The sequence below is a fragment of the Cnephaeus nilssonii genome, assembly GCF_951640355.1.
Source record: "Cnephaeus nilssonii genome assembly, chromosome: 14".
Classification (NCBI taxonomy): Eukaryota; Metazoa; Chordata; class Mammalia; order Chiroptera; family Vespertilionidae; genus Cnephaeus; species Cnephaeus nilssonii.
The window spans coordinates 14,940,001-14,964,600 of record NC_137085.1 but is presented as its reverse complement, the minus strand read 5'-3'; the positions used below and the strand labels follow the sequence as shown (position 1 = coordinate 14,964,600).

Here is a 24,600-nt window from a genome sequence, read left to right as displayed (position 1 = left end):
GCTTGAGGGCTGTGAAAATGTTGGCACAGTCTCTCTGGCCAAGGCCCAGGAACGATGAGAGCAGACAGACTCAGTTGTCCAGGCTGCTGCCTGCATCCTGAACAGCCAGGCGGATCTGTTCCTGGCTCACCGCTGGGTTCCAGCCCTTCAACCCACCACCAACTTCGCTCTTCTGCGATTCCACTCCCATCTGGGTCCTTCTGGCCCCTTTAGGGTCCTGAGTGTGGAGAAGTAGGAAAACCCAGGGGTACGATCTGCAGAGCTGGGGTACACGGGCAGAGGGGCGGGAGGGCAAGGAATACGGGGGCCTGCGTGCATATGTGTCAGTAGGTGCTCAGGAGATGGGCTATGAGAGACCTGCCCAGTGATCTGATCTCAGGGACTGACTGTGACAGATGGATCCTCAGTCAGGGTTCTCCAGGAATACAGAACTCATTGGCTATAGATCTATTTGAAGATGTCTTTATTTTAGTTGTAAGAAGCTGGCTCGCATGACTGTGGGTCTGCCAAGTCTGAGGTCTGTCGGGCCAGCTGACGAGCTGGAAACTCAGGCTGAGTTAATCCTGCATCTTGAGGAGGCGTTTCTTCTTTGGGAAACCTCAGCTTTTGCTCTTAAGACCTCCTCCTGATTGGGTGAGGCCCCCACACTACGGAGGGTAATCTTTACTTAAATCAACTGGCTGTAGACGTTTACCACACCACAAAATCCCTCACAGCCACACCTAGATTAGTGTCTGATTAAACAGCTGGGTGCTAGAGCCCAGCCAAGTTGACACAAAATTAACCATCACAGAGGAGTCCTCCCCATGCTGCCCCATGATTGGTGGTGGGGGTGGGAGGTGAGGAGGGGAGGGGGTGACTGCAGATAGGAGGGACCGGGAGTGGACTGGGAAACACTCAAGCTGACATTGCATCATCTCCAGGCTGCAGAAGACATGGTTCCTCAGTCACATCAGGAGGTTGGGGGGGGCGGGGGGGGAGGCTGGCCATGCACGGTTGTGAGTAGGTTACTCACTATTTGAGCCTGGGCTCCGCGCTCCCTGTGACCTGCACAGACAGCCCCTTGCTGCAGAGACCTGTGCTGGTCTCTCCCCTCTCGCAGTGCTCTCCCCCCGGGGCCTTAGCATGTCTGTGTTTTAGCTGAAGGTCCATACATACTCTGCCTGCTGTCCCCACCGACCCTACATACGTCCCAGGGCCTCCTTCCTGAATGCCGGCTGCTCCGGATTCCCTCCCCTTCTCTTCTAGCCGCCCCCGGACACACCGCCACCACACACACCCTGGGCCTGTCGGAGCCTCACAGGTGGGATCCAGACCCCAAGGTCTGAACCACCTCTGGAATGAGGACCTCTCAGCTCACAGGCCCCTACCCAGGGAGTCTCCCACCCGAGCTGGGCTACCCTCCACGGTTCCTCTCCTCTGTGGCAGGAGGCATATGGGACCTTGAACTATGATCTTGGAAGAAGCAGCCATAAGATGCAGATCTGAATGGTTCCATCTAAACCTCGTGGAGCTATTGCCCCAACTTACGCCCAATGATCGGGGAGCAGAGCCCACCAGAGAGAGAGAGACCACAGCGAGTTTCTCAGCAAGAGACAGCAAAGGTGATCTTAAACAGCCATGGAATTCCGGTGGCAGCCACAGCCTCTCCAAGCTGAAAGAGGTCCTGAAGGTCACACAGACATTCCCGCACCCAGGCACAAACTCCCTCTGCGATTTGTAAGAATGAACACTCAACCAGAAGGGTTTTAAAGCAATTTTGGCAGGAAAATTCAAGAGGACTGCTGGAGAGCTGACAAAAGTAACATGATATAAATCTGAGCTAATTGTGGCTCATTTGCCCATTTACCCTTGACCTGCTGATTTACCTACTGATGTGTCTGTACCCTCACCCCCACCCCCACCCCGTCAGAGGCAGCGTCATTCATCTTTATTGCACATCTTCCCCCCACCCCCCCGCCGCCTACCCCCGCCACCCCATTCCTAGCAAAGTGCCTGCCCACAGCACGTTTCTATAACCCATAACCCGCTGCCTACGGAATGTTGAAAATGTAAACAAGGCACCACTTTATTTTTAACAGACAGGGAGACTACAGTTCAGAGAAGAGATAAGACCCACCTATGATTCCACAGCAAGTTCGAGGTTCCCAGAGGACCCCCTGCATCTGGGTGAAGGCTCCCTTTTCTACCCTCCTGGGCTCGCAGAGAGGGCAGGCACTCGTTTTCCCACAAAAGCCACAGGTAAAGGTGTTTATGGCTTGGCAGCTAACCAAGGCCACAAGCACTTCAGCAGGTCATAGTCTGACCCTGTCATCTGTTCTGTGTTTTTCTTTTTTGGTTTTTGTTTCTTTAATTTTTAAATGGTGTTAACAATCATGCTTTCTACCATAATTTGAAAACTCTCAGCACCTCCATGCTGAGGCCATTATAAACTGATGCCCCAATTCAAGCAACGAAGCATGGGTCCACCTAGCTGCCTACCTGCTTTCAAGGGCGATAGCAGGTAGGAAACATTATCATAATTGTTTCCAAAAACTGCACTATAGTAGTAAGTATTCATACTTGTGAAGAACACTTTCTTTTTTAGTAGAGCCCTTTCATATATTCTAACTTGTCTAGTAGTCGACAGAGATTTCCCAAATGAAACCACATTCTCTCAAGATAGTACTGTGTGTTTAAAATAGGTGAATTTGCCCGACCGGTGTTGCTCAGTGGTTGAGAATCAACTCAGAAACCAAGAGGTCACTGGTTTAATTCCTGGTCAGGCACATGCCCAGGTTGCGGGCTTAATCCCCAGTAGGGGGGTGCAGGAGGAAGCTGATAGATGATGTTTCTATCAATGTTTCGAGCTCTCTATCCCTCTCCCTTTCTCTCGCTCTAAAAAAAAAAAAAATCATGATCTAGAAAAACAAAAGAAGTTATTGTATGTGAATCACCTACAGACCTCTGAAGTTGACTTCAAAAGTAAGGCAGTGAGAAGTCACAAATGAGTTTTATTTTCTTCCTTGTGCTTTTCCACATTTTCCAAGTTGTCTTTAATTGAAATAAAACATAGGATAATGTTGCAGATGTAGGAGGAGGATGGAAGGCGGACCTTCTCTGAGGATCTTTGGCCTGTGGTGGTCCCCCCTGCTGTGCTAGCGCAAAGACACAGCTGAGGGTCAGGGGAGGAGCCCTAACTCCCTGCTCGGTGTGAGACCTTGGGGAAATCGCTCCACCTCCCAGGCCTCCACTCTCTCCCCCACAGGGGATCTGCCCATGCTGGGCCCGCTTCACCAAGCTTGGCAAGTCACAGAACAGACGTGTTGGGGCACTGAGCTTTCATGGCCCGGCACACGTGACCGAATCTCTCCTTCTGCCATTCTGGCAGAGTCTCCCTGCTCCTTCCATGTTTATATTACCGAATGTTTCAAACACAGAGAAAAAGTTTTAGACTTGAGAAGGAGAAGGGTCAGAAAGAACAACCATGGCCCCAGCGTTGTGAAATCTTGACACCTTGTCACATTTGCTTCAGATATCTTTTTCTAAGAAATAAAACATTACAAATATAATTAAATCCCTATGTACCTCTTTCTGATTTCATTGCCATCCCTCCCTTCCCAGAGATAACCACTCTTCTAAATGTGGTGTCTTTGATATCCCATGCATGTTTTAATGCTTGTCTTATCTGACCAATCTCTAAAAATATATATGTAGCACAGTTTTGAATGTTTAAAGCAACTGCTTGTATCACACTGTACCTACTCTACAACTTGATGTTGTCTTTTCCTACACAGTATCTCTGATAAAGCTTATAGCCTTAGTTTCTTTTTATTCTCAGTGTATTGTTCCATGGTGTGAATAGGTCACAATGTATCTGTCTGGATGGCTGTTCATGAATAATTAACCAGTGTCTAATGTTCACAATTATATGTGGAGTAGAGTGGAGTCAGTGAACTGTGGATGAGAGCATCTTGAACTTGGGTACCCAAGTCCACTCCAAAGCAGTGGTGGCCATTTATGTCTCCGTTGATGGTGTCGTGAGGGTTCCAAGCTGTCACATCCTCGCCACCCTTCTCCCTCTCCCCACATGGACAGACGTCTTCCTCTTTGCCAGTCTGCTGGATGCAAAATGGACTCTTCATTTGCATCTCTCACATGGCCAGTGAGGTTGAACCTTGTTTCATATTTTTGGCCATTTAGGTTTCCTCTTTTGTGAATTGCCTGTTGATATTTTTAACTTTTTTTAAAAAAAAATTGGTCTGTTTGTCTTTCTCTTGTTTGTCTACACTTTCAACTTACTTCTACCAGGTCCCAAAGCAAATTCAGATTATGGCATTTCTCTTCTCTAGACTTGCAATGGCTCCTCTAGAACATGCACTCTTGCCACCTTGCTCGGTGGCCCTGGATGGCCGGTGAGCTGAAAATCAAGTTCAGCCCATTATACTCAGCTCCACCTTCTCTTCCAACCTCGCCTTCCACTGCTTCCCTCCAGACACCTGAACTCCAGCCCAATGCACACAACTCACTGCACCCCAGGCTCCTGCAGGTACCATCCCCTACACCTGGCAGGCTCACCTCCCAGTTCCACATCCTACCTCAACGCCACCTTCCCCGTGATATATACCCTCTCTGCTCAATTCGAAGTTATAGTTGCCTCTAAACATCACTGGTGACACTGTACCTTTCCAGTGACATTTATAACGTCCTGTTTTGTTCGTGTTTTAGTAACACCTCACTTTACACACCACTTTTTATTAATACAAAAGTACCCGCTCCTTCGTCATGCCATTTTAACCTTCATTCATAATCTAATTTAACCTCATCTATGCAACAGCCCTGTGAGATGGAGTAGTATTATTACCCCCTTTGAGGAACCTTGGCCCCAAGGGGAACTGGCTCACCACCCACGATCCCACACTGGCTCCAAGGCAGAGCTGAACTCAAAGGCAGGACCCCTCCGATTCCATGTCCCGTTCACTGCACCAAGCCTGTCATATTTACATGTGTTACCACTTCTTGTACCAACACCTGTTGCCCCCATGGGACTGGGGGCCCCACAGCTCCCAGTTCTAGTCCCTCCGCAGGGGGGCACTCAGTGAATATATAATTTTTTTTTACAAAGTACAACACTCACTCCCTGCATACCGCTGGTTGCCCAGGGCTTTGTATACATTAATTCTAACCTTCCCAACAACTCTCTTTAGATGAGGAAATGGAGGCTGAAGAGTTGAAGTGATTTGCTCAGCTTCCACAGCCAGTGATCAGGGAAGCTGGCCTGTGCGACCCAGAGGCAAGTGCATCCTTCCATAAGCTCTGCTCTGCACACCCTAAAGGCAGACACAGCCAGCCAGAGAGGTCACACTCCAAGGCCCAGAGGCAGAGAGCCAAGGATGGGCAACTTGACAGGGGTAGGGAAAGCTGGGGTGCGGTGGGGAAGTGATGGCCACTGGCCACTCCCAAGATGTACACACTTCCCTGGCCTCTTGGGGATGTTGCAGAGTGTGATGGTAGCAGGTGAGAGGGCTGAGGGCTAAGCGGGGAGGGGGGGGCGGTAAAGAGTAGGGTGTTGTTGACAAATGTTCTTACCACCCCCCACGGAGGAGTGTGTGGGCCCTTCCCCCCCCCCCCCCAGGGCAAGGGCCCTACATGACCTGAGTCACGCTCGTTGCTATTATTTGCTATTCCTTAACATCAATGTGCTATTCCTATGGCTGTGTATGTGTTGTCTTTCGCTGTGCGTCATGCATTTATTCGTTTTGAGTATGCAGTAGGTATTTGTGCTGTGTTTCCGTGCGCTATGCTATTGGTGTACTTTGTTACTGTGCCTGTTTGTCTGCCTTCCATGTAAGTTCTGTTGCGTCTCGATACTGTGTATACTGTGTGTCTCTCCTTGTTTGTATCGGTCTGCACTCTGTGGTCGTCTATTGTGTGTTCGTGTCCTATCGGTGGTGTGGTGTGAACTTGTGTCTGCTGTGTGCGCTGTATATGTTTCTGCGTTATGCTCATGCTGTGTCTCTGTGCTGACCGCGCGGCCGGCGCAGGGTGTTGCGGCGTTTAAGTTGTGTGCATCCCGTCTGGGTGGCCCTGGGTCGTGTCTGCGCTGTGAGTCCGCCCCGCCCCGCCGTCTGTGCCAGCTGGAGGTCTGTGGCTGCGCGCAGAGCCGTTCCCTCAGCAAGTGTGTGCCGGCCCTGAGCGCCCGCGCGGGGCTTGTCCTGGGTGTGCCCGCGCCCCGGCTCGGTCCCTGCGTCCGTGCACTCGCCGCGTGTGTGCGCCCGCCCGGCGCGCGGCGGCGGCGGCGGCGGCGGCGGAAGATGCGCGCCAGCGGCGGGCGGGGGCGGCCCGGGGCGGGCGGGCGCGCGGGCGGGCGGGGGCGCTGCAGGGCCCCGCGGCCGCGGGCTCCAATGGCGAGGCCGGCGCGGGCCCCGCTAATTACATAAGCGGGACGTCAATAATTCGCGGGAAAACGCGAAAAAGATGGCGCCCCGCGCCCGGGGGGCCCCTTCCTGAGCGCCCCGGCCCCTCCCTTCTCCTCCTCCCCCCTCCTCCCCACGGCGCCCCCGCCCCGCCCCGCCCCCGCCGAGACCCCGACCCCGGCCCCACGAGCGGACACTCGGCCGGGCAGCGGCGGGCCGAGCGCAGCCGTCTCTGCCGCGGATGCGCTTAGTGGCCAGACTCCAAGTGGGACCGGCGGACACGCAGGCTCGCGGTAAGTGGAGCGCTGCCGGCGGCCCGCCGGACCGGGGACCCTGAGCCCCGCTCTTTGCCTGCACACTTCTCTCTTTCGCAACCTCCCAGAACTCCGGCTGGCGAGCGCCTCGGGGCGGGGGGAGGGGGTGGGAGTCCTAGGGAGCCGCGCGCCTCGGGGGAGGAAGGGGGCTGACCGGTGTCCGCGGCGGGAGCTCCGCCCGGGTCCCCAAGCCTTTGCGGAGCGTGGGTGACAGGTCTCTCTCCCTTTGCCCTAAATCTTTAGTTTTCCTGCTCCGGGAGGAGTGGGGTGTAGGCGAGACCAACGGGTGCGTTTGGGATTTTGCTCACGTCCGAAGTCAGGCTGCGGCAGATTGGGGAAGGGGGAGGCTCGGCGTCCGGGTGACTGAAGAGAGGAGCGCTGGTCCGTAGGGGGTACTCCGGCAGCTTTTTTCCTCCCCTCAACAACCTTTTTAAAAACCCAACGGCCGCCTTGGGAGAGGCCCCGGCGCATGAATCATCCTCGCTTCCTGCCCCCGCCTGGCCCCGCGCTCCGGGTGCCGCGGATTTGAACTGGACGCCGACGGGAACCCGCAAAGAGGCATTTCTTTGCAGATGGGTTTGAATCAGCCAATCACAGCCCGCGGGGGCCCGCTCCGGGGGGGATGAGACGCGGGAGGGGGGGGCGCCACCCGGGGGCCCCCTCTCCCAGGCGGTGGGGCGGGGGCGCGGCGACCCTGCTGGCTCCCGGCGGCGCGGCGGGGGAGGAAGTGTCAGTTTGTGAACCTGCCGCGGCCCGGGGCCCCAAGCCTGGCGGGCGGGGACCTCGCCGAGCAGGGGAGTCAGGTGGTGGAGAAGGCAGGGATTCGGACCGAACGCTCTGCTCCGTGCCTGTGCGCCCTGAACTGGAGAAAAGAGAGGAGTGGGGACAGGGAGGTGGACGGGGTGGCCGCGCCCCTGTCTGGAGAGCCAAGACCCCCGCAGTGCCCTTCCTGCCAGGGGCCCCTGACGTGCCATACACAGTATCTAGCTTCATATGCTCACTGACGTACTGTTGTGAACATCCAACCCAGTCTCACAGGGGTACACACTCAAACGGAAAATGCATGGGACTCTCTCCCTGTGAAGAGATCATCATAACACCAGGTGCCCAGCGCCATGGCAGGGAGGGAGGGGTGCAGGGAACAGAGGGAGGCAGTGTTTGGCTTAGGGGAGAGTGTGTGGAGGGGCTTGCAGCCAGGTGAGGCCAGAGAGGGGCGGAGGGGGCTTTGGGGAGAGCTTCAAATGCCATTGAAGGCATTGGGAGTCACAGAAGGTTTCTGGAAGAGAATAAGCAGATGGGAATTGGGCCCCTAGAAGAGTCTGGTGGGGAGGCAGGAAAGCAAGGAGTGGCCCATTTCGCCCTGGGCGCTGGTGGTATCATTCCCACCCCCAGGTGCCCAGCATAGATGAGCACAGGGTGAACACAGGGCTCAGGAAACAGTTACTGAATGACTCAGTGGCCCAGGCAGGTGAGGCGCCAACTTAGACCAGGACGGAAGGATGGAAAAGTCAGCGGGAAGTCACTGTGTGTCGAGTTGGCAGCTGTGGCAACTCCTTGGTTGGAGAGGTCTAATGTGCTTGGGGGTTCTGGGGACCCCGGTAGTATCATTCACAGGAAGAGTGAAAGCATTTTATAGGCTGGTGAGAAACAGGCATGGAGAGAGTGGCATTCCGAGCAACTTTGCATCTGAGTAAAAGCATAAGTAAGTTTAAATGTCCCAGCACTGGTTTCCATTAAGTCATCCCCTAATTGAGAGCAGAAAGGGAGATTACAGAAGACACAGATGGTCGAGTCTACACCAGTTCACAAGCCACACAGGCGTTTTCCTTTCTGGGTAAATTTTCGCTGCCAGCTGTCAGGTTAGGAGGGGAGAGTATAAGGTCCTCCTCTCAGAGAGCATGCACTGTACTTGCTTACGGCGGTGATTTTCAACCCGTGTGGCACCAGAATTTTTAAAACATGCAATCCCGGACTGGTTAGTCAGGGGCACTGATCTCCTTTCCCTTAGATTGTCAAATTATAAAATGACCACGGGGGTAGGGGAGGTGGAGGAGGGTATGGGGTGGTAAATGGTGATGGAAGGAGATTTGGCTTGGGGTAGTGAACACACTATACAGGGTACAGATGATGTGTTATAGAATTGTACACCTAAAACCTATATAATTTTAACCAATGTCACCCCAGTAAATTCAGTCAAAGGGAAAAAATGACAACAGCCAACACAAAAATAGCCTTCAGGTGTGAATGCCTTGAATTGAACTATAAATATAATAGAATTGCATCTTATTGGTCATGACACATAATCAGGTTGGGTCTGATTAGTTAATTCTTGGTACCAGAAATCCTTATATACAAGGATAGGCACCTGATTTTTTATTTTTTAATCCTCACCCAAGGTTGTGTTTTTACTGATTTGAGAGAGAGAGGAAGGGAGAGGGAGAGAAAGAAACATCAATTAGTTGCCTCTCATACCCACTCTGGTCAGGGATCGAACCCAAAACCTGGGCATGTGACCTGACCGCTTTTGGTGCACAGGAGGACGCTCCAACCAACTGAGCCACAGTGCCAGGACTAGGCACCTGACTTTTTTTAAAAAGTCACTTTGAAGCAAAAGGATAGGTAATTACTACTACTACTATTATTATTATTATTTTGTAAATCAGTCAAAATTATACCGATTTTTTGTTAGATTGGCAAAAAAAATGTTTTTTTGGTATGCTGCAGAATTTTAGTAATTAGTTTATGTGTGCCATAAGATAAAGAGGGTTGAAAATCACCGGCTTAAGGGATAAAGCCTCAGGTTCCTACGCCAGAGAGTGTGGTTCAGGCCCCTGACCTGGAAGTCGGCTCTGTGGTTGGCTGAGAGATTCGTCTCTGTAGAAGGCAGTGTGGTAGGGGTGGGAGAGAGACCAGGACTTAGGTTGGGCTCACCTGATTATGAGCCATGGCTCAGCCTTGGACCAGCCACTTTCCCTTGCCAAAGCCCAGTTTTCCGACCTGTGAAATGGGAAGAATAGTGTCTCCCTTGCAGGATTGTCATGAAGATCCAGTGAGATAATAAAAGCATCTGGCACATACCACACATTACATACATGGTGGTCCCCTTCCTTCTCCTGTCACTGAAGCGAGGAGTAAAAAGCCTGTTCTCTTTCTCTTCCAGGAAGAGTGGAAACCAATGGAGAGTCGAGCTCTGGACCCAGGGACTCGGGACTCCTATGGTGCCACCAGTCACCTCCCCAACAAGGGGGCCCTGGCAAAAGCCAAGAACAACTTCAAAGACCTGATGTCCAAGCTGACGGAGGGCCAGTATGTGCTGTGCCGGTGGACGGATGGACTGTATTACCTTGGGAAGATCAAGAGGGTAAACCTTTTTCTCCCCAGCCCCTGTTCCCAGGCTCAGCATCTCTCTGCTTATCCTATGGCCTAGGCTGGTGATGGAGGATGGGGGATTGCTGGGAAATTCCCTTCTTGTCCCTCGTGCTCAAAAGCTGAACGTGGAAGGAGCTTTTGCAGGTGCCATTCTTAGCGCTAATATCACCCAACCAGTTCTTTAGAAAAGTGCCTTTCGAGCCTGCAAAGCAAAATGGAGTAAGGTTGGAGAGGATCAGAGAGGACCACGGCTTGCTCTGTCCTCAACATTCCCACCAAGTCGTCCCTCGGTCCCTGACGGTACAACTCCAGTGGCTGGGCGTGTACCACCTCCGGGAGCTGCCATCCACCTCCCCTTGGCCCACCCCTCCTTTCTGGAGCACAAGGAGGGGGTCACGTTAATCCCTGTGTCCTGTGGGGACAAAGACGGGAGAGGAAGACCATGTTCCATGGCTTCTCCCCAGCTACTGGCTCACGTTGCTCCCTCCTCTCTGTGCCCCAGGTCAGCAGTTCCAAGCAGAGCTGCCTTGTGACTTTTGAGGATAATTCCAAATACTGGGTCCTGTGGAAGGACATACAGCATGGTGAGTATTTCCTAAGGTTTCAGACACCCCTGCCCCACCCACCCTCTGTCCTCTCTCCTCCTCCACCTCTGTTTTTTTCTTCTCTTCTTCGGTCTCTTATTCCTGGTATCTGACCTGGTCCATGAACCCCCAGGTGCCCCTGAGATGCCAATCAGATTGTCAGTTGTACATTTTCATGGAAAGGCCCATGACATTTGTCATCCCCTGGAGTACCCATGCCTTCGAGGCCAGCGGATGGAGAAAGGGGCTCGGGAGGTGCTGGGAGCGGCGTGGGCCCAGGCCTGCATCTGCCCCCTTGCTGCCCTTCATCTCCTGCTGCACAAAGCTTGGAGTCTCTCTGGGCTAGGAACAGGGAGGGACCCAGGCAATGAGAATTGTCACCTCTAGATGAGCACAGTGCCCCCTACCAGCATGTGAAGAAAACTAGTGGAGGCAGCTCTATCCATGGGGGAAAGAGCACAAAAGTAGAGGTGGGCCAGGCAGGTGAGGATGGGCATGCCAATGGAGCAGGACCAGCTTTCACGGTTGAGAGGGAGCTGCCCTCAGAGTGTTGACTGTCTTAAATTGATGGCATTCTTGCCACCATTCTCCCTTCCCATGTCCATGACAGACGTCACTAATTAGTCACAACACTCATATATTTTCCACATGGAGCTCCCAGCAGCCTGTCTGCCATTCATGCTCAAACAGGAGAATAGATGTGATGGTGGTGGGGTAGGGAGGCAGGCTTTAGGGTCAGATATTCCTTGACAGAGGTCTAGCTCTGCCATTTAATAGCTGCATATCCTTGGGCAGGGACATAATCTCTCTGACCCTCAGTCTCTTCATTTAAAAAAAAAAAAAAGGATATGATGAAAGTACTGACCTCACAGAGTGGTTAAATGAGATAATCCACATAAAATGCTTAGCCCAGAGTTATAGGGGGGCAGTTCCTAAAGAAATTGTTACCATAAGAGATGATTTCAAGGAGCCTGCCAAGTAGGAGCCACAGAACCCAGGCAGTCGGTAGAGTTTCTAAATTGTCTTTGCCTCCAAGATGGTGTGGCTAATGCAGACTGATTCTCCTCCAAGCCCCTCTCACCTCGATCTATACTAATAAAAGGGTAATATGTTAATTAGACTGGACGTCCTTCTGGTCAAAGCCATGGTGGTGGGGCCAAGGCAGAGGCAGTTAGGGGTGATCAGGCTGGCAGGGAAGAGCAGTTAGGGGGATCAGGCCAGCAGGCAGGTGAGCAGTTAGGAGCCATTGGTCCCAGATTGCGAGAGGGATGTCTGACTGCTGATTTAGGATAACATCCCCTGAGGGGTCCCAGGTTGGAGAGGGTTCAGGCTGGGCTGAGGGACATCCCCCCCCCCCCGCGACCCGTGCATGAATTTCGTGCACCGGGCCTCTAGTTTATCATATAAAGATCCAAAGCAATAAGGACCTCCTCTCCTTGTTACCCTCTTATTGAAAGCACAGGGAGCCAGCTGCTAAGGGAAGACAGTTCACTTTAGCAGACCACGAGTAGGAGCCCCACTGTGTGTTCACCTGGGGAATCACTTGGCTCCTGCCAGATACCTGCTCTTTGCAGGCAGGGCAGGACGGCAGCCCCTGGGGCGTCTCCCAAGGTGTGAGCACAAGGCTGAGCACATCATAGGTATTGATCCATCACTTCAGGAAGCCCAGGACTTACTGAGACCCACAAAATGTGCAGATACTGAGGAATAAGAGACAAGAGCATTTACTCAGCAAACATGCATTGAACATGGGTTATACACCACACACTGTATGAGGTCCTGGGGACACCTTGATAAACAGATACCATTTCAGTCTGCTAGTGGAAATAAGACAGAAACACACATTAACATGTATTTAATGTATTCACTCACACCTTTCACACATAAACACATGTTTCTTCTTCAGTAGAAACAAAAAAAAATGCAAAGGAAAAAAAGAGATGGAGAGGGAACCTATAGTTTAAAAGCAATCGAACAAACAAAATTGTTATGACACTTATTTGAGACAATTGGAAATGTGAATACTAACGGAAGGTATTGATATAAAGAACTTATTTTTAATTTTTAGGTGCAATAAAGATGCTGTCCTGGATTTTTTTAAGAAGAGTTTTAATCTTTCAGAGATACATACTGAAATATTTATGGAAATAACTGGGTATCTGGGACTTGATGCAAAATAATAGCAGGAAGCAAGTGGGAATACTTTAAAAACAAGATTGCCCATGAGTTCATAATTGTTAGTGAGAACACAGAGTTAAATTATAACATTTATTAAACTTTTAAAAATTATTTAACATAAAAAAACTGCTTAACAAATCAAGTTAAATCAGGCAGGAGAGGCAGCATGATATGGTCAAAAGAACAAAGGATTTGATGTCAAACAGATATGGGTTTGAATCCCACCTCTCCTGCTTACTAGCGGATCAAGGGACTTAACATCTCTGAGCCTCCATTTCCCCATTTTTAGAATGGAGTAATGATAACAGGCACCTCCAAGCGGTTGGGGAGAATCCGTGAGTTGGCGTGTGGGGCCCGGTTCAAGGCCCAGCGCACAGAGGCTCAGCACCTGGATTGCGATTTTAAAACTCCCAATTCCCGCCAGCCAGACCCACAGGGCTTCTCTCTTTCAGCTGGCGTTCCGGGGGAGGAGCCCAAGTGTAACATCTGCCTGGGGAAGACATCAGGGCCTTTGAATGAGATCCTCATCTGTGGCAAGTGTGGCCTGGGTGAGTGTGATGAGCAAGCTCCCCCACGCCCACCCTGCCCCCCCCCCCGCCCCCACACACACTGGTCCCTGACAGGCAGTGCCTCAGCTGGCTTCCTGCTTCTCTTAGAGCTCCAGAGTGACAGGGGCCAGTCTCTGGGAGTGAGGTGACCCTTGGAGAGAGCTGGGGCTTTGGAAAGTGAGATGAGTTATGAAATCGAGCCCCCCTGGGTGGAGAGCATAGGTGGGAGAGAGGAGGCACAGAGGCTGAAGTCAGACTTTGGTGCCTCCTCCCCGGGGCCCAGGCAGCCTTTTAGTCGCCTGCTTGGACACCAACTTGGCTGGCCTTGGTGAGAGCATGACCAGCCAGTCCCCTGGCAGCTGGCAGGCACCCAGCTCCCAGATCTTGCTGCAGCCCTCCCCTGCCGCTTCCTTGTGGGCACCCTCCACACTCCTCTGTCTAGGTTACCACCAGCAGTGCCACATCCCCATAGCAGGCAGTGCCGACCGGTCGCTGCTCACACCTTGGTTCTGCCGACGCTGCATCTTCGCGCTGGCTGTGCGGGTGAGCCCCCCGTCCTTCAGTCCCTGCCTCTCCCCTCTCCAGTCCCAGGTCCAGCGACTTTCTGAGCTCAGGCCTGACTCGGGGTCACAGAGCCAACGTTTTGGAGGCAGCCAGCGCCTCTGCCACTCCCTCGGCCAGGTTCCTTAGCCTTTCTGAGCCTCGGTTTCCTCAACTGTGCAATGGATGCGGGTTTGGTGTCAGGAGTAGGAGGCCCCCAATAAATGGAGCCTTACTGTTAAAAGAGAAAACCATGTATGTGCCCACACTCACTAGTTATTGTTGTTACTTTTATTGTGCTTATTACTATTAACGGAGACCTGGGAAAGAGAGGGGATGGATTTCGGATTCTGGGGAAAAAGCTCCCTGCGTCTGACTATATTGGCGTATCTGCGGGTCCCCCTAGTGGCCATTTCCCTCGTGGCCCAACCGGGACCCTCCTCTCCCGCAGAAAGGCGGCGCGGTGAAGAAGGGCGCCATCGCCAGGACGCTGCAGGCGGTGAAGATGGTGCTCTCCTACCAGCCCGAGGAGCTCGAGTGGGACTCGCCCCACCGCACCAACCAGCAGCAATGCTACTGCTACTGCGGCGGGCCCGGAGAGTAAGGCCCGGGGCGGGCGGGGCGAGGCCAGCCTCCCGGAAGGTTGGGACGCGATGCAGGGGGGGCGGGAAGGGGGCCTCACCTCCACCCTCACCCCCCACCCGCGGTGGCTGTGGCCACCCGCCTGGGGGCGGACCTCTTGAGTGGGCTAAGCCCGTGGTCGGCAAACTGCGGCTCTTTGGCCCCTTGAGTGTGGCTCTTCCACAAAATACCACGGCCTGGGCGAGTCTATTTTGAAGAAGTGGCGTTAGAAGAAGTGTAAGTTTTAAAAATTTGGCTCTCAAAAGAAATTTCAATCATTGTCCTGTGGATATTTGGCTCTGTTGACTAATGAGTTTGCCGACCACTGGGCTGAGCACTCTGCGGTGTACCTAGACCCCAGGTGATTCTGATGATAGTGGTCCATGGACCACACCTGACAAGGTGTGAGCACAGCATTGCCTGTCATTAAGGGAACACCTTTCTGCTGTTAGCTTATCTTCAGGGAGTGGTTGCTGAATGGCCGTGATAGGGCAGGTACAGTACCAGGCGAGAAAAACCAGGCATCGTGCTGCCCTGTTGGTTACAGGAGCATCATTCTCCCATGAAGTCCGCTGAGCAACCTTGACCCTGTCAGTGGTATCTGGGAAGAAGTGTGTGGGGCGCAGTCCAGAGATGGGGACTCCGGTGTGGCATGGTGGAAGAGGGCTTTGAAGCCAGGCAGGCCAGGATTTGAATCGCCATCCACCACTTGCGTTCTGAGTGACCCTGAGCAAGCCATTTGTTCCCTGGCTCATCTATAAAAGGGGGATAGTGGCCCATCCTGAGCCCCAGTGGAAGCATGTGCCCTGCTTACAGGACCTCCCCCGGCACAGCCTATGGCTCGGCAACTGAGTGCCTTCCCTCACCCCAGTGGAGGGCAAGTTTCTGTTGGGAAAGGTTGCTGAGGCTCCTATCTGGCTGTGGGGGGTGGGCCCAGGTGACCCTGGCTCCCCTCTCTCTCCAGGTGGTACCTGCGGATGCTGCAGTGTTACCGGTGCAGGCAGTGGTTCCACGAGGCTTGCACCCAGTGCCTCAATGAGCCCATGATGTTTGGAGACCGGTAGGTGCTAATCTGATCTGGCTCAGCCTTGGGTGTGTGGTGGGGAGATGGGGAGAGCAGTGGCAACTCCGTCAGACTACGTGCCAGGCTCCAGTTAAGTGCGGGGGGCGGGGCGTTTCTATGGGGGAAATCTTCCGGTAGAGGAATATTCTGGACCACATCCTAGTTGCCATTGATGTGTGGGGGATCTTAGACAGAGCCCTACCTTCTCTAAGCCCTGGTCTCTTTCAGTGTCTGGGGAAGGGGGAGTAACACAAGCCCTGCCCCATCCTGCCCAGGGGTGCTGTAGGAACCACTGGGTGAATGGATAACTTGATTCCGCTTCTAACCAGTGGGGCTAAGCTCATGGGAGGCTTAAGTGCATCAAACCAGATGTGTGTGCCGTGGTGATGGTGTGTGTGAGTCTCAGAGGGGAAGAGCGTGACCACTGCAGCCCAGCCTAGCTCGACCCACTCTCTGAACTCGGCCACACTCCAGGGCAGTGACACTGGGGAAAGGGGCTGAGGTAGGGGTTAGAGGGGGTAGGGGAGGATTACTTGGTCTCTGCCCTGCCCTGTCCTTACCCCTGCCCCCCTGGGCCTCCAGCCCTAGGAATGAGAACAAGCTGACTATGGGATGGCAGTGGGAGGTGAGGGGGTGAGGGGGCTAGATTAGGGTGGGGGTCAGAGCCTCGCCCACCACAGGCCCCCTCTCCACCCGCCCACAGGTTCTACCTGTTCTTCTGCTCCGTGTGTAACCAGGGCCCAGAATACATTGAGAGGCTACCCCTGCGATGGTGAGAGGATGGGGCTTGGCCCAGGCACCCCCTGTCTGTCCTGGCTCCTCCCCTCCCCCCTTCCTGCAGGAACAATTCCATTTCCAACCACCAGGAGGCCCCAGCTTTGCCCCTACCCTCGAGCCCTGACCTTGGCCTGCTGCCTCACCCCAGCCCTACCTCCTTGCCCCCTGCCCAGGGTGGATGTAGTTCACCTGGCCCTCTACAACCTGGGGGTGCAGAGCAAGAAGAAGTACTTTGACTTTGAGGAGATTCTGGCCTTTGTCAACCACCACTGGGAGCTCCTGCAGCTTGGCAAGGTAGGCAGGACGTGGGATGGCAGAATGGCAAGAGCCCATACCACAGTAGGGTTACCACGGTTCCGAGAGGCTTCCCAGGGTCACACAGTGCAGGTTAGGATCCAGGTCTCTGAGCGCTCGCTCTTAAACTGCTGCCTGGGATGAAGACCCAGAGCCTTTGAGCTGCTGTATCCCTGAGTCCACACCTCTGAGCCTGTGCCTTGCCAGGGGCTTCCTGACCGAGATTTTGAGAGTGGGCAGATTAGGACCTCACAGACTTAGCTGCAGGGAGCAAGGGATGAAGTCTGGCTGAAGCAGGACCGAGCTGTTCGACCCACTCCAGGTTACCTGGCTAGGATGGAAAGTGAAGTGGGCCTGCCCCCTGCTGGTCCTATTTTGAATAGCAGAAGTGGGCACCACGGGAGTTTCTGCATGTCAGAGGTGGAGAGTGACTTGTCTAGGGCAGTGGTCGGCAAACCGCGGCCTGCGAGCCACATGCAGCTCTTTGGCCCCTTGAGTGTGGCTCTTCCACAAAATACCACGTGCGGGCGCGCACGTACAGTGCGATTGAAACTTCGTGGCCATGCGCAGAAGTAGGTTTTCGGCCTGGGCGAGTCTATTTTGAAGTGGCGTTAGAACACTCAAGGGGCCCAAGAGCCGCATGTGGCTTGCGAGCCACGGTTTGCGGTTTGCCGACCACTGGTCTAGGGCATTTGGAGCTGAGCCAAAACTGGAGCCAGGGCCTCCCCAGCCACTTCCACGGTAGGGCTGTGTCACCCTTGGAACCCTCTCCACCACAGGAGAGTGAGGCATCTGCTCTCCTGACTGCCCCAAACCCTTCTTTGATGAGGCAGGGTTGTTGTTGTTTTTTAAATCTTTTTTAAAAAGATTTTCATATAACATCTTCATTTACAATGTTTGGCAATTTATAAAAGACATAAATGTTATAAAACCCTAAAAGATAGGTAGAGCTGGTATATTTTAAAAACAACATTTCTTTGCTGATTTACAAAAAAATCATACATGCTCCTAGTAGAACAATTTTAAAGTATCAAAAAGCATAAGGAAGCATGCTTGTCAAAAAAGCCATCCATCTTCCCACATCACACAACCCAGAAACACATTTCCTTCCATCCTCTCTTCTCTGTGTACTTTTTCTTTTTACGTGGTTTAGATTACACAGTATTGTAAATACCCTTTTTCAGTTTTCATTATATCATAAATACTTTTTCATATCATGAAAAGAGTTTTCAGAAACATTTTAAAGGCGGTGTTGATTTCCATCGTAATTTACCTGTTTCCTTCCCATTGGCCCAGCATTGTCTGTGTTTCATATTATGTCCGCATGGTAGAGTCATGGAGTGGCATCACCGGGTCAAGGGCATGGGCATCTTTAAAGCCCTTGATACATTTAGGACAGGAGTTACTCTCCCCAGTTACAGATGGGAACTGAGCTCAGGTGAAAACACTTGTCTGGGGTCGTGCAATAAGTCACTGGTTCTCACCTGGAGGACTCAGGAGACTGGGGGAGGGAGGTGTTGGGTGGAGGCCTCCCCAGATGTCATATGCCAGGGTCTGACTGTCCTGCTGGCCTGCTCCCCCGTAGCTCACCAGCACCCCCGTGACGGACCGAGGACCGCATCTCCTCAATGCGCTGAACAGTTACAAAAGCCGGTGCGTGCAGGGAAGGGAGTGCCGTGGGGCCCCCCACAGGTGGGATTTCAATCTAAAGGTTCTTCCTACCTCGTAGCCTTTGCTCAGGCTTGCTCCCTGCCTGGGTCTCCTGCCCCTTCCCTTTGACTGGATAAATCCTACCTGTCCTTCAAGATCCAGGGAGACACCCATCTCCTCTGTGACACTTCCCCTGACCCCCCCAGCAGCGTGACACATTCTTGTCTGGGGGCTGCAGCCCTGATCCGAGGGCCCCTCCTGCCCTAGCCATCTAGATCTGGGCCAGGCTCCGAAGGATTGACTCACCACCTCTCAGGTGAGTCAATGGCTTCCCAGCCAGACATTTAAGTTCTTCTCAGAACCCACAGCTGCCACGCCCCTCGCTACCACCACAGGGAATGGCCAGGCTCCTTAGCACAGCACTCATGGCCCCTATGAGACCCTGCCATGCCTCCTGCCTCTGGCCCTTTGCCTTATTTATTCTGGATGTCAGCCATCCTGGAACCTTTGCTTTCCCACTCTTGCTTTTGCTCACATTCTTCTTTTTCATTCATTTGTTCCATCAACAACTATTTTATCGAACTGCTGCTCTGTGTCAGCCCTGTGTAGGCGTGAGGACACAGTGAGGATAAGCCCTGGTCCCTGCTTCCATCCGCCGCTGTCTCCAGACATCGCTAGGCAGACTTACCCACTCTCTCTCCCTCCTTCTCATGGTTTGGGGCCCAGACACAGCCCTACTCAGTCCACGAGGCTCCTCTCCTTCCGGGGACAGTCTCCTGAGGATAGGGCTGCGACTGAGTCCCCTCTGCAGCCTCCGAGCAGCCCAGAGGGTGCTGGAAAGATGAGGGCAGTGCCTGGAGGTGCTTTCAGTCTCCGTGTGGAGAGCAGAGAGCAGAACGGGGCTCCACTCGGGGCTGGAGGAGGCCTTCCTGAGGGAGGTGGCTTTGGGGCTGGTTGGGGCAGAGAAGAGAGAAAAGGGAGAGCAAGAGCCACCACAGGCAGTGGAAGAACAGGAACCACCAGCCACATCCTCAGCCTCCGCCAGGGACTCCTGATCCCACCGGCTTTGAGGAATCGGCGTCTCCTCGGGCCACTCTGTATTTTAGCTCTGGGTCCAGGGAAGCGAAGAGAGTAGTCTTAACACTTGACTCTGCTCCCCAGGAGGATGGACCGACAGACTCCAGAGCTTTCTCCTCCCCTCCCCACCTCTAGGTTCCTCTGTGGCAAGGAGATCAAGAAGAAGAAGTGCATCTTCCGCCTGCGCATCCGCGTCCCGCCCAACCCGCCAGGGAAGCTGCTGCCTGACAAGGGCCTGGTGCCCACTGAGTATGGCACCTCCTCTGAGCTGCGTAAGAGAGGAAAGAGCAAGCCTGGGTCAGTGCCTGGAGACCCAGGGACTAGGGCTGCAGCCAAACTCCGCATCCCAGCTCCCAGCCCCAGCCACACGCCATGCGATGGGCCCAGGGAGTGTGCTAGAGTCCAGGCAGGCAGGGAGGACCTACCCCTGCTGGTCCCGCTGGAGGCACCCCGAGGGGCCAGTCTGGCTGAGCCAGGGCTGGTCCCACATCGGGACTCCTCCTGCCTCAGTCCCTTATTGACTGGCTTGGAGGAAAAGCCAGATCCTGGGACCCAGTCTTGCTGGATGGGGGCTTAGGCAGAAAAATCAGTGTGAGGAGTCCCTGGCTTTCCTGATGGAGCGGAGCCCCTCCTCCTGAGCGTGGGGGGCAGAGTATCCAGATGCAAAGGCACCTGCTCTCTTCTGCCCATCATGCCTCCTTCATCCCCTCCCGCCCTGCTGCCATTTTCCCCTTCCTCCCCAAGTCGTGAAGGTGGCCGTCCCACCCCCACGGCTGTGGCCCAGCCCTGCCCCTGCCACTCCTCCCTCTGGCAACCTCAGGGGCCTGCAGGCTCTGAAGTGGCCACCCTCGCCCTTTTCTGTCTCCACAGATTGTTGCCTCACGAATTCCAGCAGCAGAAAAGGCGAGTTTATAGAAGAAAAAGATCGAAGTTTTTGCTGGAAGATGCTATTCCCAGTGTTAGTTTCTCATTTTCTTACTCTCCTTCCACACGCAGGGTCAGCACGTATTAGGGGTTTCTGTGCAGGAAGTGAGTGCCAGGGGGCTGTACCAGGTCCCTTAAAGGAGAAGCCAGCTCTTATTACAGCTAAACAGGAAGAGCCAGGCTCTGCAAGGCCAGTCCTTTATCTCCCCAAGTTCTTTCCAGAACCTGAGGCGGGGGGACAAGGGTGGGTAATATCCTTGTTCCCTCTGTCCAGGTGGGGAAACTGAGGGCCAGGGAAGGGCAGGGACTTTCCTGAGGTCACAGCTCAGGTAGCAGCAGAGCCCAGCCTGCACCCAGGCTCCAGGGCTGGCTTTTCCCTTCAGCTGCCCACCCACCGCGGGCAGCAGTGTTAGCAGCGCCTCCCGTCTCCCGCTCTTCACACTCACACCGCCGTCCCCATTCTACTGTCTTCCCACACCTCGGAGTGAACACACCAGGGCTCGTGGTCCGCTTTTGCAGCTGAGACACTGGGACCCAGACACGGGAAGGTCATGCAGTCAGCTAGAGACGGAGCCAGGACTGGGTGACCTGCTCCCTAGTCAGGCAGGTCTGGGAATAAGAGGAAGCGAGTCTTACCCTGGGAGGGTCCAGCCCTCAGAAGCCTGGCTGTACCAGCAGGCAGCGGTGCGGCCACAGCTGGAGACGATCTGAGGCTCACTGCTCCCTCGCCCCTGCTCCTTCCTCTGTGTCCACAGAGCGACTTTACCTCGGCCTGGAGCACCAACCACCACCTGGCCAGCATATTTGACTTCACGCTGGATGAAATTCAGAGTTTAAAGAGGTAACAGTGAGGGAGCCACCTCCACACCCCAGCAGCGAAGGCATCCCCTGGCAAGTGCAGAGCAGAAAGCCTCTGAGGGAGCGGGCTCTCCTCAAAGGGGAGGGTGGCCAGGGAAGGCTTTCTCGACTCCTTGGACTTTGCAGTCTGGAAGGGTAGGACATGGACAGGCAGGCGTGGTGGCAGCAATGGGAACGGGGGCCCCTGCTGGGAGGTCCGAGGGGCCCAGAGACGACAGGAAAGGTGGGGGGGGGGCAGGGGGGACTGTGCTGAGAGCCTATAGCAGGCTCACCCTCTCCTCCCTCTCAGTGCCAGCTCAGGCCAGACCTTCTTCTCAGACTTGGACTCCACGGATGCTGCCAGCACCTCTGGCTCCGCCTCCACCAGCCTCTCCTATGACTCCAGGTAAGCTTCCTGGCAGCCTGGACTCCCATTCCGCCACTCCCCCGCCTTCACCCCCACCCCCCACCCACCTCCTCCTCCCACTTGCCATGTGGCTCATGCTGTGCATCTGCGTCTCGGGCTGAGGGACCTGGCCCTCTGCAGCGTGAGCCTGGGTCTGAGGCCCTCTGGCTGAGTGGGGCTTCCAGGTGGCTCCGCTTGGATTGCTGGGTGGCATTTCTCTCTGGCTGTTCCAGCGCAGGGTCATTTGCCCAGAGGTTCTTTCTCTGGGGCTCTTGGCCTCTGCGCGCCGGGAGGTCACATGTCTGTGCCTCTGACCGCAGGGTCCCGACCCCAGTTCTGTGTTCCAGTCTCTGAGGAAAGGAGCCGTGGATTTGGGAGCCTGGTGGAGAGGAGAATGACACCCTGCAGGGTGTAGGGTCTGGGAGGGGGACAGAACCCCAGAGGCCACGCTGAGGGGCCAACCCGGTTGGCAGTAGCCGTCCTCAGCGGCGTAGGGAGGGTGAGCTTCTGAACTCTGGGCTCCTTTAGCTCTACTTTGGGGTCCCGGAGGCCCCTGCAAAGTAGAATTATGTATCTTGGGAGTTTTTCTGTTGTCTGGGTGCCTTCTTCTGCTGTTGCCTCTGTATTTTCACTTATTTCTTTTTTTTTAAATTATTTTGTTTTTTAATCAGGGAGGAAAGGAGAGGGAGAGAAACATCAATGATGATAGAGAATCATTGACCGGCTGCCTCCTGCATGTCCCCCACTGGAGATCGAGCCCGCAACCCGGGCATGTGCCCTTGACCGGAATCAAACCCAGGACCTTTCAGTCCGCAGGCCGATGCTCTATCCACTGAGCCAAAACGGCTAGGGCTTCACTTATTTCTTCCTGTTTCTTCTCACTAGCTCTTCAGCTCTTTCTGTTTCAAATGTCTGAATGTGTGCCTCTTCTTGTGTGGCCACTTCTCTACTAAGTCTGCCTCTTTCTGCCCGTGTGTGTGCACATGTCTGTCTCCAATCCAGACTCGTGGATATGGGGTACTGTAATCCATACTGCCGTCCGACCCCATTGGACTTGTCTAGCCCAGACGAGGGAGGGCAGTGTAAGCCGGGCCTCCGCACAGCTTGACGTCAGGAGGCACGGAGGATGGAGCCCCGGCCCTGTGCAGGGCTGCCTAAGTATAGAGCCGGACACACCGAGGTCTGAATCCTGGCTCTGTCTCTGCCCCACTGGTGGCTTCTCCCCTGGAGCCCGTTTCCCTCCCATGGGGCCGTTGTGAGGCTCCAGTGGGCTGATCCACGCCGGGGTGGGGGGGACCGGAGTGGCGTGGGCCCAGGGCCTGTGCCCAGGGGAGTGCTCAGGGGAGGCCTGTGAGGATTCCCCCTCATTTCCCACTTCCTCTTCCCCCCCCCCCCCCCCACAGACGGACAGTGGGCAGCCGGAAGAGGAAGCTGGCAGCCACAGCGTACACGCCACTGCGGGCAAAGCGGCGGGCAGCCGAGCTGAGTGGACGCTGCCCCTCGGACAGTGGGGCCGAGGGGGCTTCGGGCCCCGAGCGGGCAGAAGAAAGCATTGACAGCCACACATTTGAGAGCATCAGTGAGGACGACTCATCCCTGTCCCACCTCAAGTCATCCATCACTAACTACTTTGGCGCGGCTGGGCGGCTGGCCTGTGGGGAGAAGTACCAGGTGCTGGCTCGGAGGGTCACGCCTGAGGGCAAGGTTCAGTACCTGGTGGAGTGGGAAGGGACCACCCCTTACTGACTAGCCCGCAGGGGGTGCCGGGAGCCCTGAGGGGAAAGACAGGAGACTCAGGCTCCCAGGTTCTCTGCAGGGGGGGAGGGGGAGGGAAGCAAGGCAGAGCTGCAGGCGCCTGGCCCAGGCCCTCCTGCATCTCCGCTCTCCGCTCTGCCTCGGGCCTCAGGCTCGTCACCCTTTGCGTGTGTCTCTAAGGTCGCAGTGTCCCCACACACTCTGCACTCCCCCAAACTGTTCACCTGTTCCTTTCAGTGTGTGTCGCCCTGGCTCGGGATGCTTTTTCCTGAAGCCTGAATCTGTCTTTGTCCCCAGTTTTGTGTCACTTACCTCTCTCACCCCTTTTGGGTGTGTGTGTGTGTGTGTGTGTGTGTGTGTGTGTGTGTGTGTAGACACGCTACACATGCATGCTGTCCCTTGTGTAACTACACACACGAGCCCAGATGAGGGCAGAACGAGAACCTCTGAGAAAGTGGGTGAAGGTGGGAGCTTCTCTCTCCCACTTTCCTGCCCGCCCCCCACTCCCTCCCGAACCTTGGAAATGCTGGTGAGGATAGGAAGCCTCTGAGAGCCTGTGAGGCAGAGACCGGCCTCCACTCCTCAGGCCTTGAGAGTCCAGGTCTCGGCCTCAGAGGCACCAGCACCAGAGCCCTGTGAAGGCTCGGAGTGAAGGCCAAGGTGTCAGCTTCTGGGGTCCCCGTTTCCTTTCCTTGGCTCCACCGCCTCTTGGTGACCATGGAGTGGGCCTGGCCTGGCTGGAATAGGGGTGGCCTTGAAAACCTGAGGGACAGGGAGGGGGGGTGGGAGGAAAGGAAGGCGTGTCCTGCTAAACCTCAGACTGTTTCTGACGCCTCCCACCCCCAGACCGCCACACACGCAGCTGAGTACACGTTCACTCACACAAGCTTCCAGCCACATGTGCTCTCACCCTCCAGGCACAAGCATTTGGCCCTGCCTCCAGGTACACACACACACTCACTCTCTCTCTCTCTCTCTCTCTCTCTCTCTCTCTCAGGTACACACACACACTCTCTCTCTCTCTCTCTCTCTCTCTCACACACACACACACACACACACTATCTCTCTCACACACACTATCTCTCTCACACACACACACTCTCTCTCTCTCTCTCTCTCTCTCTCTCTCTCTCTCTCTCTCTCTCTCTCTCTCTCTCTCTCACATACACACGCACGCACACACACTCCCTCCAGTGACAGCCTGGCTCCTGCCTTTGGCTCTCCCTTGGCCCTCTTCCAGGGACCATGTGCTGCAACTAAATGTGAAA

At 54.6% G+C, this 24,600-nt stretch overlaps 1 protein-coding gene across 2 annotated transcripts; it reads left to right on the top strand.

The window, feature by feature from the left end:
• Positions 1 to 6,325: 6,325 nt before the first annotated feature.
• On the top strand, positions 6,326 to 24,481 carry PHF19 (PHD finger protein 19). Of its 2 annotated transcripts, none has more exons than XM_079790532.1 (15): positions 6,326 to 6,688; positions 9,870 to 10,015; positions 10,581 to 10,662; positions 13,293 to 13,388; positions 13,831 to 13,931; positions 14,380 to 14,528; positions 15,514 to 15,609; positions 16,316 to 16,384; positions 16,563 to 16,683; positions 18,269 to 18,336; positions 19,546 to 19,707; positions 20,281 to 20,368; positions 21,090 to 21,175; positions 21,482 to 21,577; positions 22,981 to 24,481. In XM_079790532.1, the coding sequence occupies exons 1-15, from the start codon at positions 6,637 to 6,639 to the stop codon at positions 23,321 to 23,323; spliced, it is 1,755 nt and encodes a 584-aa protein (XP_079646658.1). In that variant the 5' UTR covers positions 6,326 to 6,636; the 3' UTR covers positions 23,324 to 24,481. The 2 variants fall into 2 exon arrangements, with proteins under 2 accessions (XP_079646658.1, XP_079646657.1); XM_079790531.1 differs by having other exon boundaries at positions 9,870 to 10,070.
• Positions 24,482 to 24,600: the final 119 nt, after the last annotated feature.

What these genes read in the sequence shown, in the direction of transcription:
- PHF19 (XM_079790532.1), top strand. Translation starts at nt 6,637, where the DNA reads ATGCGCTTAGTGGCCAGACTCCAAGTGGGACCGGCGGACACGCAGGCT. An exon ending in TACTGCGGCGGGCCCGGAGA is followed by an intron (nt 14,529 to 15,513) that starts GTAAGGCCCGGG and finishes CTCTCTCTCCAG; the next exon opens with GTGGTACCTGCGGATGCTGC. An exon ending in CTGAACAGTTACAAAAGCCG is followed by an intron (nt 18,337 to 19,545) that starts GTGCGTGCAGGG and finishes CCCCACCTCTAG; the next exon opens with GTTCCTCTGTGGCAAGGAGA.